Source organism: Tyto alba, unplaced genomic scaffold, assembly GCF_018691265.1.
Source record: "Tyto alba isolate M040663 unplaced genomic scaffold, T.alba_DEE_v4.0 Super-Scaffold_38, whole genome shotgun sequence".
NCBI lineage: Eukaryota > Metazoa > Chordata > Aves > Strigiformes > Tytonidae > Tyto > Tyto alba.
Window position 1 is genome coordinate 17,571,172 of NW_024881313.1, and position 16,135 is coordinate 17,587,306.

General features: G+C 36.2%; 1 protein-coding gene across 2 annotated transcripts in view; it reads right to left on the bottom strand.

Annotated features, from left to right (window-relative positions):
- ZNF804B (zinc finger protein 804B) overlaps positions 1–16,135 on the bottom strand; it is a 240,872-nt gene that overhangs the window by 70,400 nt on the left and 154,337 nt on the right. Inside the window, exon 1 of one of the 2 annotated variants that reach the window (XM_032991697.2) lies at positions 3,348–3,423. The exons of the other annotated variant lie outside the window; for it this stretch is intronic. Coding sequence (XP_032847588.1) covers positions 3,348–3,356 — 9 coding nt within the window. The 5' untranslated portion in view covers positions 3,357–3,423. Of the gene's footprint in view, positions 1–3,347; positions 3,424–16,135 lie in introns of those variants that run through there. 2 annotated transcript variants of the gene reach the window in all.

Sequence of the window (16,135 nt, forward strand, 5' to 3'; positions counted from 1 at the left end):
ATTTTATATACCCATGTTTATTGGTTAATTTTTATTTACTCTTTCTTTCACTTTTTCCCAATTGTTTTTCACTGACAGTTGGTGTCCTTTGTATTGCCACTGAGCTGCAATTGATTTTTTCAGTAAGGCAATGCAGCTTTCTGCCTATTCCATAAATCCTTTCTGATATCCAATTCCACTCAAAATTTTCTGTGTACCTTCTTGCTGTTAGTCAGAATTTTCTCTTAATTTTCTTTGGGTTTTGGAAATTAGCTTTTCTGAATCACTAAATATATATCTAGCTGGTTGGGACTATCTCTATTTTCCTCTTCTGAGCATAATCATATCATTATCACTGATGGGATTACTGATGTGTTCACTACTAAGTTCCAGTGAAGGGATTAGTTTATTTTTACTTATTAGAATACTATACCAAAATGAACTAAAACATTGTAACAGTGAAATGCACTCATATATCCTATCTTGTGAGGCTAGAAAGAAAAGAATTATTTCTTGTTTGCCTCCCCTAAATAGAAAATAAAACAATCTAGTTATGATAAAATGTGGGCCAAGGACCAATCCTGAGTGTGCACAGAATACTGTGAATATTGTACCTATTTTTAGTTGAATATTATTCATTGAATACATTATTTAGAAAATGTTGCTGTTTTTCAATGAATAATTTATTCAATTTTGTTGCTATCTTAGACCAGCTTTAATTATAACTCAGTGCAGTGCTGAAGCGAGAGAGATAAAAAAGATAAACCCCACTATTGCTAGGGTATCTGGAGACAGGACATTAAATATCAGTCTAATCTGAAGCTAAAATCCTGCTGTTTTCAACTTGCACATTTTGGTTTAGTCTCTCTCTCCTTTTTTCCTCTCCCTCACTGCTTTCTCTCAAATTTTATCTCCATTTCTCTACCCAGTATCTTCTAAGTGTCCATTTTGTCTTTCTTGTGTCTTTTGCATTTCACTACTCATCTACCTCTGTCAACGAGCCCTCATTTATTGATAGAGAGTAAGGGAATTTCAGCAGACCTCTTGAGAGTGAATGGATCCTTCATAAAACACTTCTAAATTTCTGAATTTTTCTCAGCTGATTCAGTTCAGTGGAGTAAATCTATATTAAAACATTTCTAGGACTCATTTTACTTCCTTGTAGGTTTCTGGTAAATGTTTATGATTCTATGACCACTGTATTTCAACAGGTCTCACATGAAACCTTCATCTGCTCTTGCCTATCATTTAACTCAGGCTAGAAAAATATTATAATAAATTTGCTGATTTTTTTTGGCAACATCCACAAATGCAAATTCATAGAGCAGAGAAAGAAATATGAATCAATACAGATCTACACACCAGTTTTTAAGCAAGCTATAAAGACAGTTATGCTGAGCTGAGTAAATATAGAAAACAGTAGAGGCTGCTTCCATCCAAGTCAAGCAGTAATGTACATAACGGCTGACATACTGGAACTGGAAAACAGCTCAGACAGTAGGTACAATATTAGAAATCATTACAATTTACAAGAGAATAGGAATGCCCGTGAACCAGTATAATCTCTCCATTCCTAATCATGCCATTATATGGACTTCTCTGCAATATACTAATGCTGATGTGAGCCACTTTGCTGTTGCTACCCAAAAAGGGAAAGCAGATGACTAGAGCCTGAGCACTAAGTACAGTGCCTTGAAAATATTCATATTTGAAAGGTTTTCAAAAAGTTCACAGATAGCTACTATCAAAAAATCTCTGAATATATTGTACTTGGACTTAATGATTTACATGGGACAGAATTTTTAAAGTGAACTTTGTCTGTACTGTGAAGATTTCATACTGGATTGCCCTTATGCAGAAATAGTATAGGAGGACTCAGATGGAGTTCCTTCCCAGCTGGGGTTCCTGGGCAATATAGGAATGCAAGTAATAATAAAACTAGTAATTATATATAATCTAGAGAGTCCAAAGGATATTCGCTGGTAATTCTAGAAGAAAATCATAGAGGTTAGTTATTGTTCTGGAGCCTCTATCTCTGATTAGAACATTTAAATATAGTTGCATCTGGAATCTCAACAAAATACCATTCTTTTCCAGCAGCAGCAGTACATGATACACTGAACTCTAACATCTGCAATTTAGTACAGTGGAGCTGGAAAGAACAAAGGTCACAGTCTGTTGCATGCTTGAGGTCTGCTAATAATGTAGCATATGAAAGTGTGTCTCAAAGAAAGGTTTCATTGACTAAAATAAAATAAATATTTAATTCCCCTTCTCTGATTAAAGTTAGTTGTAAGCACAGTGAGAATAAGCAAACATACGTGTATATATGAATAGATATTGACAGTGTTTTTCTTCTACATTACTTAATATTGTAATAGATTTAAGTAATACAAGATATGTAAGTAGCCCTCTTCAAGAAAATGCTGTTTAACACTAATTCAGACTACTCCATGTAAAACAGATATTTTTCCTTTATAGAAGACAGTTTAAAAAAAGCCTCTGCATTTCTGTTTACAGTCCTGAAAAACTTACTGATATAATACATTATCAGCATGACTCTGCTTCTTCATCAACAATTTTTAGACAATAAATATAAGTACTAATGTTCTTTGAAAACTGCATCCCGTTTTAGCAAATCTCTACAGAAAAGGGATAAAGTAAATTGTTACACTGAAATTGTTTTAAAAATAAAAATGTATTTAAACAGATATTTTCCACATATTTTCATTATTTCCCAGCTCACTGGCAGTGTTACCTCATTGTTATAAACATATAAGTCATGCTCTAGGAAACGTTTTGAAAACACATAATAAAATGTTTCCTATTATAATTATGACATCTGTTCTGCAGCAGAGTATTATATATACCAACAGCATGGCTTGGTGTCACAGCTGGACTTGTATCACAGATATATTCATCAAAACTGTATTAATGGATTCTCTATAATAATTTATTGTATAGTATATTGCTTCTCTAAACCTAAAACCCCAAGTATTCTTTTCTACCCAAGCATCATTCTGTGTGCAACCAGCATAATTTTTAAAGATATAGTTGAAAAAGTAATGATGAGCTGCAAAACACAAGTTCCACAATTATTTAACAAGGTCTTCTTCCATTAAATTTTTCATTATCTTCCATTATCTTTAAAATTATTAGCAATTTATCAGACTCCTCAATAACATGTGGAAAAAATACAGTACCTCCAACACTAGTTATTCCAAAGATAAGTAAATGAGGCATAAAGGCCTAAATATCACACATCCTTCAGATGTACAGCTGTAGTTGAGAACACAAGATAGTAACAAATCCACTTTAATAGCTGTATTATGAGACCTCAGGTAAATTTCTGAATAATATTCAGGTACCTGTATCATCTGTCAGGAAAACTGCAGTGCAGGCATGTAGCGTTTAAACAGAAAATCAAAATCGCAGCTGAAGAGCAGTACAGAAAATTTTATCAGACCTTTTCTACCTCCCTCACCAACTGGCTGTTGAATTTTCTAGGTAGATTAAGTCATGGAAGATTAAGACAGAAGCTTTGCTCAGAGTACCTACCAGGCAAGAGAAAGCAAAATACAGCATTCCATTTACAATAATGTACTATGTAAAACCAGAAAAGCTGATTGGCAAAGCAATCATCTTAAAAATGTCCCTGAAGACTATAAATATAACACTATTATATTTTATACTGGAGCTCTGCGGTATGACGACAACCCATTAACTCAATCAGAATAACGACAGGAGGGCCATCAGAATGATAAAGCCGTTCTAATGAAATGCAGACAAAGATTAAAAAGAATTAAAAGTGACAAGTAAAATCCATTAAAGGACAGCCTTTAGCTACTGTAATCAAAGGATTATTACTTACCTTGTCAATTAACAGCTGTGTGTCTATTTTTTCACACAACACAGAGGACTATGGCAAGTGTCAAAAAATCATTATTAATAAGAGGCCTTTATTTTTAATTTATTTGGCTTGTGCACGTACATTGCAAGACCTCCAAATGAATCATCTACACAGTTTTAGAAGCTGTAACACACACAATTAACCACAGTGTTCTGCGCTATTATTGCCCTTAAAACAGTCTTACTGGAGAAAGAAATTACAAATGGAATCATCTACAAGTGTATTAATCAATGCCTTTAACTTGTGTGTAACATTAGAAACCCACACATGCAGAAATGTTCCATGTGTTTTTCACTCATTGCCACTATTTTACCTATACTTTGCGAAATATTCCACATAACAGGAGATTCCACCAATGCTAGATTCTGGGAACTGCAAAGTCAAACTAATTTTCAGTTCATTAACCTTGAAAATAATTGACAGTAGAAAACAAAACTTAAAAAAGAGAAGGAAAATGAAACTTCTTAAATACAACAGGGAAACTTGTGCCTTTGGAAAAGGAAAAGTGTCCCCCACGGGTAACAAGTTAGCACAGATTACTTTGCACAAGCATGGAAAATTTCATTACAAAGTCTGTTGCAATTCATATTAGACAATTAATATAATTAATAATACCAGTAATGCCACTAGATGAGAGTGGAAGAGGTCACAGTAAAAATGCTTTCCTTCTTTTTAAGTGTTTATAATATGTGACCACCATCTATATTGTTTCCATTATTTGTCTCTACTTCGTGCTGCTTCCAAGCAGCTCTAGGTGCTTTCAGCATGGGAAAAATCATATTATAACTCCATCCTTACACACCCATATCCTTCTCCCAGACAAATTACTCCTATGGGTCATTTCAGTTTTTAGTCATTCATCCAGATTTTTTCAGCACCACAACTATAACTAGATGAACGGCTGAGCTGGTTACACTTCTATTAATGCTGCATTCCTGAAACAAGGAAAATAGTGTGTACTATTCTATAGAGACTGAGAGAAAACCCAGGCACAATAACATGTCAAACACATCCATTTCAATCTATCCAGATAAAAGAAGAGTAATGATCAACAAAACACCACCCAAACCCACATTTGCACTATATAAATAAACATCGGGATACTTTCTTCTCCCGGCACTTATTTTCATACCTTTGACATTCCAGATATATTGAGACAAATCTAAAATATGTCCCAGCAATCCTGGCTGGAACACCAATGACATGTTTCTGATGATTGGTTCCACTCTCCAGTTCTTGAAATTTCAGATGTTGATAGAGAATGTATGTATTTGTGAGATATTTGAAAGTGTGGAAAAGATGGAGGGGCCACCAAAGGCATAAATATAGAATGTAATTAATGAAAGACTGGAGTATTCTGTTAGTGAGAGTGTGCGTTGCCAGTTTCTTTGACAAAGCAGATATTCAACTTTCAGTTGTTAAATATTTCATTGATCACATAAAGCCAGTTCACTAATAAGCACTGTCATTTTGTTTTTTAACACTAACATGAATGGAATTTTCCACTCAACAGGGTCATAACCAATTGAGAAGTCTCCAGATGTACCTAGAAACCTCCTCAAGTCCTTTCTGTTAAGTGTGAAAACACATCAGGCAGGTCCATATGTTGGTGCCCTTAGTCAGACTCCGGGTTAGAAAAAATAATTATGTCATAAAGTGCTATACAAAGTCTTTTTCAGGATCTTTTCAGACAGTCAACAGGTCTGGCATGAAAATACTGAAATGTGAAAGATTTCTGTGCTCTAATGTGAGATATGTGAATAGCGTTTTGAAGGCACTAATACCTCTTAGCTTCAAGAAACTTGTCTATGGGAACAAGCTCATCACTCTAGCATCAATAAATACATGCTTTTATAAAAATCTGTAACCAAAACTAATCAACTAAATCATGATGTCAGGTGATATGGATCTCTGTACCACTGAAAAATGTCAGTATTATTGTGTGATGAATACCATAGCCAAGACGATTCATATGCATTAAGTTTAGCAATCTAAAAGTTTTGGTAACAAGTATCAGACAATATTTAATCAGTGAAGAGCAACAGATACAACCACAAAGCAAATTTTCCTACTGCTTCTTAATCTCTGCTTTGGGCTGGACAACAATGGTGACATGCCACCAAAAGCCCAAGTGATACAGGGCTTTGTAAAATCATAGTCCTTAGGGTTATGAAGCAATACATCTAGAAACCTTCACACAAAAATTCAAATGTTACATCCCTACAGCTCATTAGCTACCAAATACAGACATCATGAAAACAAAGCCCAAGATCAAGTCTATTAAAATTTGTCAAACTGTCAAAATTCTGTATTTAGTTCAGGAGGTGAACAAAGGTCTTGAGCAGATGAAATTATGAAAGATCACTGGACCTGAAGATATCTTTCCAAAATTCCTAACAGTATAGAGAAAGATTCTGACTATCAAATATTTTTACAAATCAAGAAGATACCTAATAGATACAAGACTAAAAGTATTATAGATTTTTTAAACTTGAGACAAAGGTAACAAGAGTTATGCTAATCCTTCATTAGTATTTGTAAGAAGTTAGATGAATGGTTAGTTGGGTGATTTACAATGATATCTGCAAAGCTGTCTGTAAACCTCAAGTATTATTTATCTCTTTCCAAAATTGCTGTGGATGTGTTTATTTTTTTTTTTTATCACCTATGTAAAAGTAAACTATAAGGTATAGAAATAGACATCCAGGAAAAACTATCCCATAAAAACATCTATTAAGAAATTAGTAAGGAGTTTCCATGCATGAATTTTTTAAAATAAATGAGAAATGTTCATTAACCTTGAGCAAATATTATTGGAAAACACCTTAGAATCGAAGGTGGTCATTATACCATCCTTGCAAATTAAATAATGCAAAAATTTGCATTTGTCAGTAAAATAATAATTAGAAATATTTTCATTTGGAAATGATTTACTAATTTGGATTTACCCTTGGAAAAGACAAAGAGTGCAAGTTTCTCAAAGGCTGATAGACTACATTCAGAATAATGCATAATCACATCAGTAGCAAGATTGATAGTTGCTACTGTAAGAGACATCTGAAAGAGCAGATATTTTCATTCGGTGCAAATTGACTTACTGAAGGGAAGATAGCTACACCATTGACACTATACAGAGATTTTTTGTCAAACAGCACTAAGTAATACTGTATTTTCCTTGCGCAAAACTATGCTTCTGAGACTCAGTATAGGCACAAACTCTAATATTTTCTTAATAAATTCTGTGAATATGTTGTAGTTTGCCAGTGAGTCACAACATTAAATTTTACATAAAACATTAGTTCAAGTGCTCCACCTGCCCTGTATATTTGTAATTTAAAGAACTATTGAAAGGAACTGTTTATTGAACTGAAACACATGATGGAATCCTGCTTCTTTATATAGTATTTAAATGCAAGATGGGGACTTGTCAATTGAGAATTTTAGAAAAAGAATCTTAACGATACTATAAATGAATATATTTTTGCTAAAAACCTTAATAAAATGTTTTCTATACCATCATATGGACAAAAAAAAAAACCACAACAACAACAAAAAAACAACAACAACAACAAAACACGTTAATCCTTACCATCACCCAGCAAGCAAAAATATAAAATTAAAAAAAAAAATCTGGCATTTCTCTGAATTATTATTTTCTCCCACTTCACCTAAGGAGCAAAGGGAATGAAGGAATGATATATCTTCAAGACAGATTCCTGAGGGAGTTCTGTCTTTTATTCTCACTTTAATCACATCATCTGTGTCTAATACTATCAGTAGGTAATGTATTTTTTTCTGTTTTCCTATACATTATCTCCCAAATTCTCCATTCCCAGAGTTATTCAAAGTGTTCTGCTTGCTCTTTTCTTGGAGATGAGTTATTTTCTGTGGCTCACTGATTCCACCATATAATGCCATGACCTTTGGAAAGCCTTTTTTTCCCCTTTGAGTCTATTCTCACAGCTGCTTTACAGAAGTCTGTTCATAGTCTTTTCAGACTGCCTAGAGCAGCTTGCTCATCAGCATGCAAATCTCTGGAGACAAACCCAGTCAGCACAGTTCTGGTAAGAAACAAGTCCCTTAGCTGAGGGACATAATGTTTCACAGAAAAATATTACACAGAGTTTTCTATACACTACATAGAGCAAGTAGATAGGACAGTATCAAAGATGTGTCTTCCAGTAGCTTCTGGAGATACTTTTGTAGAATGAAACATTTTTGTAGCTTATCCCCCTCATACCTACCATGTCAACTTTCTCTACCATCTCCCCCTTTCTTTCAGAACAGTGTCAAGGATAAACTTTTCTCAGTGATAAAATAATGTGTAATTGTACTAAACAGGGGGATGTAATGTGGGAATGTGAATTATGTGCATGTGAGTAAAATTTTGCTATGCATACTTGCTGCAAAGTATTTATATATAATATTTATTTTTTTATTTTTTATTTTTTAGCTATGGCCCTGCTACCAGTTACAAAGTTATTCATATCAGAACATTTTACATTACTGCATCTTCAATTTCTCATTTCTAATCCTAAAAGAAAGACTATAAAATATCCTTGTAAGATATACTTGAGGAATTAAAGTACACAACTCCTCTGAACTCTGTATGTCATGGAATCAGTAAGTGACACTGGCTTTCTGGCATACTGCAATTATCTTGTATTCCACTACTTAGTACCATAAGTGATAACTACTTCTCTCTGCCCCAAAAAAGAGATAGTGATCCTCTCTCCTTTCTCCTTAGTCAAATCCCTCATTGCCCCACGTCTTAACATCTTTTTCTCAAACTAATGAATTAAGATCATTTACTTGAACTGTGAGTAACACTTCTAAGGATGTTTTTAGCCTGAAATTTTGAAAAAATATTATATAAGTGAAAATAATCTAATTTCTTAGTCACACATGGAAATTTAGGCACATGACAAGGTTCCTTCAGAGATGAGTTTATGAAGACTTAATTCTAACAAAGAAAGTTTTTTTTCTCTTGTCAATAGCAGAAGTAGTTTAAGTTAAAAAGATAGATGATATATTAAAAGAGATGCAGAGAACAGAAAACCAATGAAATATAAAAGCTGACAACTATTATTAAAGATTGTAACAGTTTTTAAAATTGTTTCAATATATCATTTTATGTTAAGAACACCAAAGGTAAAATTAAGTTATGTTACATTGTTACGTTATTTTATGATATGATGTTATGTTATGTTATAAAAGAGCTGCTGCTTCTTTTTTTCTAATAAACATTGTTGTTTTGTGGTTTTAAACAATTAAAAAGCTGCAAGGAGATAACATTGATAAAAATACTTATGATCAAGAAATGAAGTTTTTAACCAATACTATGCCTCAGAAGTTCATTTAAAAATGCATCTCAAGTCTTTATGCTCTTTGCAAATTACAGTTGATCATATGTATGACTTTAACAGTGATATTTCCATCTGAAATTATAGGAAACTGAATAGCATTGGGACAAAACAAACATCTAACAGCTGATGTCAATGAGGATTTGTAGTTCTAATCCACCAGTGATGGAAGTTATTGGGTCTTTTAACCACAATTTCAATGACAGTAAGATCAGGCCATAGTTGTGAATTATTTTCTATGATTATATTGACAGCAAGATAAGGCTGTACCTTCACACTACCTTCTGTGGTCATGGTGATTTTGATTTCCATGCTAAACCATGGGCCTCATTATGCTGTCATTGCTTCATGTGTTTTAATGTCATTATCAGTATCACTGAACCTCTCCTGATGAGCACCAGGTGAACTGGTCCTAATGACTTGCATTGCTAGCTGAAGCAGCTGGCTCTAAGTAAAGCAGTTCAGGATATGCTTACCTTTGAGACAGTAAATCATCATGCTGCTTTACTCTGCCATGTAGCATTCACATAATCAGATTTTTGGAATTTTCTCTACAGCCTGTAGAGAGAGGGGCATTCTGGAAGGTGATATTCCTCACCTGTTTTAGACTGGGGTGCAGTGTAAACTCCCAGTAACAAAGCAGTACCAAAGTTATTACACATATTAGTGTATTCTGCTCCTCAAAGAGAAGCCAACCATTGTATTAGTGACAGAGACATGGTAAGCATCATAGTTACTGGTGATACACCAGACCTTGCTGAACTGGTTGATGAACAAATTATCCCTCTTCTAATGCCTGAAGTATTGGAATATAGGAATGACTTCAAATGGCACTGGTAAGAGTTCGGTGTCACAAGGACCACAAATTGATTTGGACATCACTGGAAAAGGTCCTGGGTGGTTTTAGTTTTTCCCATTGTGGAGTTTCTGGTTTTGGTTTGTGTTTTCTTTTCTTTTTTTTTTTTTTTTTTTTTTTTTTTTTTTAATCTGTTAAGAGCCATCATCCAATATGGATGGTTTTGTTGAGCTTCAGTCACATCAGTTTTCATGTACCAAAATGTACTCTGTTTTTTTGACATAGAGTTGCAAGTAATTTTTTTCCCCTACAGAGATTTGACTAATGTCAGTGAGAGATCTTTTTAGATTTATTGTGCCAGCTGTTTTTTGACAGACAATTTGCTCCCTGTCTTTGTTTTACCTCAGAAGGATTAAAAGTTTTATTTATACAGGGGCTTTTTTAGATTGTGTTTTTTCTTACTGATTAAGTTTGTGTGCCATCCAATAGGTCAGATGCCCACTCAATCCTAACTGAACTCTTTGAGAAACCTGGGTTCTTAAGGACACATTTGGGCCAACGTAACAAAAAATATCTGCCGACTCTATCACATTATATTTATTGGGTAGCCTTTCTTTGTGTATTTCAACACATTTCCCCTTTCTATAACAGGAAAATTTGAGGGCATCCAATAACAGAGAAGAAAGCTCAACATTTACCTGATTGTAAATCTAAACAAAGGTTTAAATTTAGACTGAAAATCTGGACCAGTACTTATTTATCCATTCTTGACTGTCCATTCCTTAAAGATTTTAAAACTAAACTTAAAAGACTAAAATTGTCCTGCTTCATCAATTCCAATATATTTCGAATACAAAGACGAAACTTCTTATTCTACTCAGTAAGGCAATCTACAGGAGAACAATCTGCATGTAAAGCGTTAAAGTGGGTTCATCTCAAACAACAAAGAATCAGATTGTACCTGGTCTCTGTATATACACATGCAAGAAATATTTTGCATTATGAAGGAGGACTTCTGTGAACAAGAACTTCTCTCTTACTCACTTTCAGTTACCTGCTATTCAGAAAGGAGCTGGGGACTTCATCTGAGCTCACAGGTAGAAGTCAGGCTGTTATGTGATTTCAGCATACTAGACAAGTTTACTGCATGATGCAGTATCTGTTCCCTTCCAACAATGAAGACCCTGCAGGCAGCAGTGCCTCACACAGAGGAAGCTGTTGGTAGATGACTGGACTGCATGGATGTCAGAATGAGATCCTTTACTTGGAGCAACTTTCCTGCCTTCTGCCAAATAATCTGACACAATGCTAATTGTCATCCACAGCTCAGACCTTTTTCTTCTGAAGTGTCACTTTTTTTTTGCACAGGAGAAAGCAAACATATATCTGTCTTCCACAAATTCTAGAATTGTTCAATTTTGCTTGAGGAGAGATTTTTTTCCCGGTGTTTCAATGTAATTCCAAGTGAAACAGATTAGTCTAAACATTTTAAAAACATTCATCAGTGAAATAACGGTCACTTGTGAATCCAAAGTCTTTTTGGAGAGGATGGGATGTCTTTGGTGTCTTTGAAATAGCCTCTGTACCTGTCTGTTAGCTATCTAGGATGAGAAATATCTGTAAGATAGAATTCAACTGGCTGCATTGTCAGAATAACGAGCAAGGCAATTTTCTTAGCAGTAGGCAGCTATGTAAACCTGACAGGAATACCAGTGGAGTTTTATTGTTTATATTACAGAGAAACATTGGAGCTAGCTCCGTATATGTTTGATCAGCAAGACCATGAAATGTTCAAGTGAAGCATTACAAAAACTTGCCTATACTGCTTCCAGGTCCACCTTCCACCCAGAAAGAGTAAGTCTGATTTTCTGCAGCATGGAGTTTGCACTGAGGTGGTTCTATGTAGATTTAGTGAACTCTTCTATACAGGAAATGATGGGAAGCCCATTCACAGAGACATCAAAATAATCAGGTGTGTATTGCACTGAAGTCGAGCAAAGCTTACCAACTCTGGCTCAGTGCTACCATCCTGACAGCATAAACACACAAATCTGTGGAGCTGGATGGGATCCACCCCAGGGTACTGAAGGGGCTGGCAGAAGTGCTCATCAAGCCGCTTTCAGTCATTTATCAGCACTCCCAGCTAACCAGGGAGATCCAAGTTGACTGAAGGTTAACAAATGTGATGCTCATCTACAAGAAGGGCTGGAAGGAGCATCCAGGGAACTACAGGCCTGTCAGTCTGAACTCGCTGCCGAGGAATGTTATGGAGCAGATAATCTTGAGTGCCATCATGCAGCACATACAGGACATCCAGGTGATCAGGCCCAGTCAGCCTGGGTTTACAAAAAACAGGTCCTGCTTGACTAACCTGATCTCTTTTTAGGACAAAGTGACCCGCTTAGTGGTTGAGGGAAAGGCTATGGATGTTGTCTACCTAGACTTTAGTAAAGCCTTTGACACCATTTCCCACAACATTTTCCTGGAGGAGCTTCCTGCTCATGGCTTGGATGGGTGTACTCTTAGCTGGGTAAAAAACTGGCTGGATGGCCAGGCCCAGTTGTGGTGAATAGCAATAAATCTATTTGATGGTCAGTCACAAGTGGTGTTCCCCAGGGCTCAGTAGTGGGGACAGTTCTGTTTTGTATATTTTTCAGTTATCTGGACAAGGGGATCAAGTGCACGCTCAGTAAGTTTGCAGACAATACCAAGTTGGGTGGGAGTGTTGATCTGCTTGAGGGTAAGAAGGCTCTACAGAGAGATCTGGACAGGCTGGATCAATGGGCTGAGGCCAATTGTATGAGTAGGCTGAGTGCTGGGTCCTGCACTTGGGTCAAAATAACCCCGTGCAACACTACAGGCTTGGGGAAGAGTGGCTAGAAAGATGCCTGGGGGAAAAGGACCCAGAGGTGTTGGTCAACAGCCGCTGAATATGAGCCATCAGTGTGCCCGGGTGGCCAAGACAGCCAATAACATCCTGGCTTATATCAGAAATAGTGTGGCCAGCAGGACTAGGGAAATGATCATCCCCCTGTACTCAGCACTGGTGAGGCCACACCTTGAATACTGTGTTCAGTTTTGGGCCCTTCACCAAGAAAAGCAACAAAGATGGTGAAGGGTGTAGAGAACAAGTTTTGTGAGGAATGGCTGAAGGAACTCGGGGTCACTTAGCCTGGAGAAAAGGAGGCCAAGGGCAGAACTTATCACTCTCTACAACTCCCTGAGGGAGGTTGTAGCAAGGTGGGTGTTGGTCTCTTCTCCCCAGTAACAAGCAATAGGCCAAGAGGGAATGGCCTCAAGTTGCACCAAGGGAGGTTTAGACTGGATATTAGGAAAAATTTCTTAACTGAAAGGTTGTCAAGCATTGCAACAGGTTGCCCAGGGAAGTGGTTGAGTCACCACCCCTGGAGGTATTTAAAAGACTTGTAGATGTGGCACTTAGGGACGTGGTTTAGTGGTGGAATTGGTAGTGCTAGATTAACAACTGGACTCAATGATCTTAAAGGTCTTTTTCAATCTAAACAATTCTATGATTCTATGCCTGACTTGATTCCTGTGGAGACATTCCTATTTCTCTGCACTGTGCTCTCTGTGCTCCAGTGGTCAGGCTGCCTGCATAACTCAGCTCTAGAGTTCAGATCATACAACCAGTACCATCTGTTTTTCCTACTGACCAGTGTATCTCATTCAGCTCCCTGTTAATCTGGACAATAGAAAGTCAACCAAACTTTTATTGTAAAGGCCACAGGAACAATAGTTTGTTTTTGTTTTTTTTATTTCCGAATGAAACTTTTCAATTAACTTTTCAGGAGAAAAATGTGGGAGTGTTGGGCATAGGAGAAAAGACAAAGAAACAAACTCAAACAGAACCCAGGCTGATATATTCCACCTGAGTTAGCCATGTAGCATGCACTTTCCTATATTGTTAATGAATCAGATCTCCTAGAGTAAGTGCTCAAGGTACACACATAGCTGACAGTGAAGCAAATGTCTTTAAAGGCTTCGGATCCATCCCATATCTAAGCCAGGTGGCTGAAGTATGCCCATAATGTTTATAAATGTTTTAAACCTCACATCAAGCAGGAAAAACCTGTGAGTGAGAATGGTCCCTATTCTTCTTGGGGAAACTGAATTGTGATTTGCACTTCCTTCCTTTTCTATTTTTTTTAATTTTAATATTCCTGTCTCACTTATGACTTCCCATAAGGTACTAAGAACACACTGCAAGGTAATGTTGAAATGCAGCCCCCATATCCCAAGCACAAGACAGGAACTAATACACAGGCACAGACAAAAAGAGATATTTTAGCTTGCTCTGAGAGTCAGAAATATTGTTTGGCTAAAAGCCTCAATGCAACACATATTAAAACATATATTTAATTTTATCACTCAACTGTACAGAGAAAAATGCTTCAGTTCATTCAAGTTTCTTACTGAAATGTAGCCTTCGTACTGCAGCAGCCTATTGAGGCTGAGATGACTGAAGTCCCAAACACAGTAACATGTTCATCATATATATGGTCCATAACATTCTGTGGTAGCTAAGGCTTTGCAACATATCATTTGGGGTTGTGATTTTTTGCTCTTATAATGCTATTTTTTGTAAAGATGAGTCATTCTCAAGAAAATGAAGTGCTTTGTACCCCATTTCAGTTCTGTCATGCGTTATTAAAGGTCTGCATATCTTCATTTATACATTTTGTATAAATCAGCCATTCTTTATGTTCCTTTCCATAATGCACACTTATACTATTGTCACCATCACAGTTTCAGATAAACTGTGATAGTGATGAAAGGGTCAGCACAGAACAGGCAACAAGGAATGTCTTCATATTCAGCAAGATACATGATTTTTCTGACCTAATGTTATACCACAGAGGTATAGATACCCAGGCTATTATTTATTTGGGCTTCCTCTACAGTTATCAAAAAACATTCACTCAAGTGCTTAGATTGATTTTTAATATGATTGGGAAGAAGAGTCCTGTGAGTGTTTCCTTACCATTAAATATAGTTATGGTAGATGAGATGCTTAAAGAAAACTTTGAGATGGCTAAAGCCAGATTAAATAAATCCTCCCATAAATGGGTGCACGAACATCTCAAGACATGGACCTTGCACTGGAAGCACTTTCACCTCACATTTGAATCTTATCAATAAAATTATGCTGCCTAACACTTTCTGATAGCCCATGAATTACTTTAGGTATACTGATAAGAGAACATATTGGAAAAAGTAATTTTTAAGTTGGCAGAAAGCATGTTATTCCAACTCCAATTTGCTGACCTTTCACAGGTCATTTTTCTATTTAGCTTGACAGTGTTTATTGAACTGTGTGTGTCCGAACTTTCTGGTAACAATTTTATCAACCTTTAAAACAGTGAGTATTTTCTGGCTGGAATAGCCACTATTACATGTGAATAGCCCAACACTGCCTTTTACGTCGTTTCTTGCATTTTTTTAGTTGTGCACATAGAATTGCTGCCAAGTCCCTGGAATGCAGAAACCCTGAATATTGTTGTTGGATATCTCATATCACATGTTATTAGTTCTATCAGCTCCCACCAGGCTCAGTAGTATAATCCAGAATAGAAGGGTGACAAGAAATAACAAAATGTTCAGCAATAGCCTGTCAAATGCCAATCACATCAGCAATTTTGAACTGCACTTCCAAAGACACTCAGGAGTTAAATGCAAGAAGAGCATATTTTTGACTACACATAATGTTGCCTTATTATTTTGTTGACAGGAAAAGATTCTGGCAGATCTTTGGCATAAAAAAACGTTAGTCACAATGTCTTCCTGAAAGTTCATTTGCTTTAGCTCCTTCTCTGTGGTTAATAGCTAGTCAGGGTATAATCAGTGGCTAGGATTTATTCTCTGAGGAGAGAAAGGTGGCATACTGTTTTATACCAAAATAAACATTGAAGCAAACTGCATTATAAAACTCGTACCTTTGCAGACGCTACTAGAAATGATTAGCTAAACCAGAGATGAGTGAGTAGGAAACCAGCCATTATGGTTGTACTGAAAGCAATTACATGGCTAGAGAGAGGGCACTAGGGAAGTGTCGGGATGCCACACGGG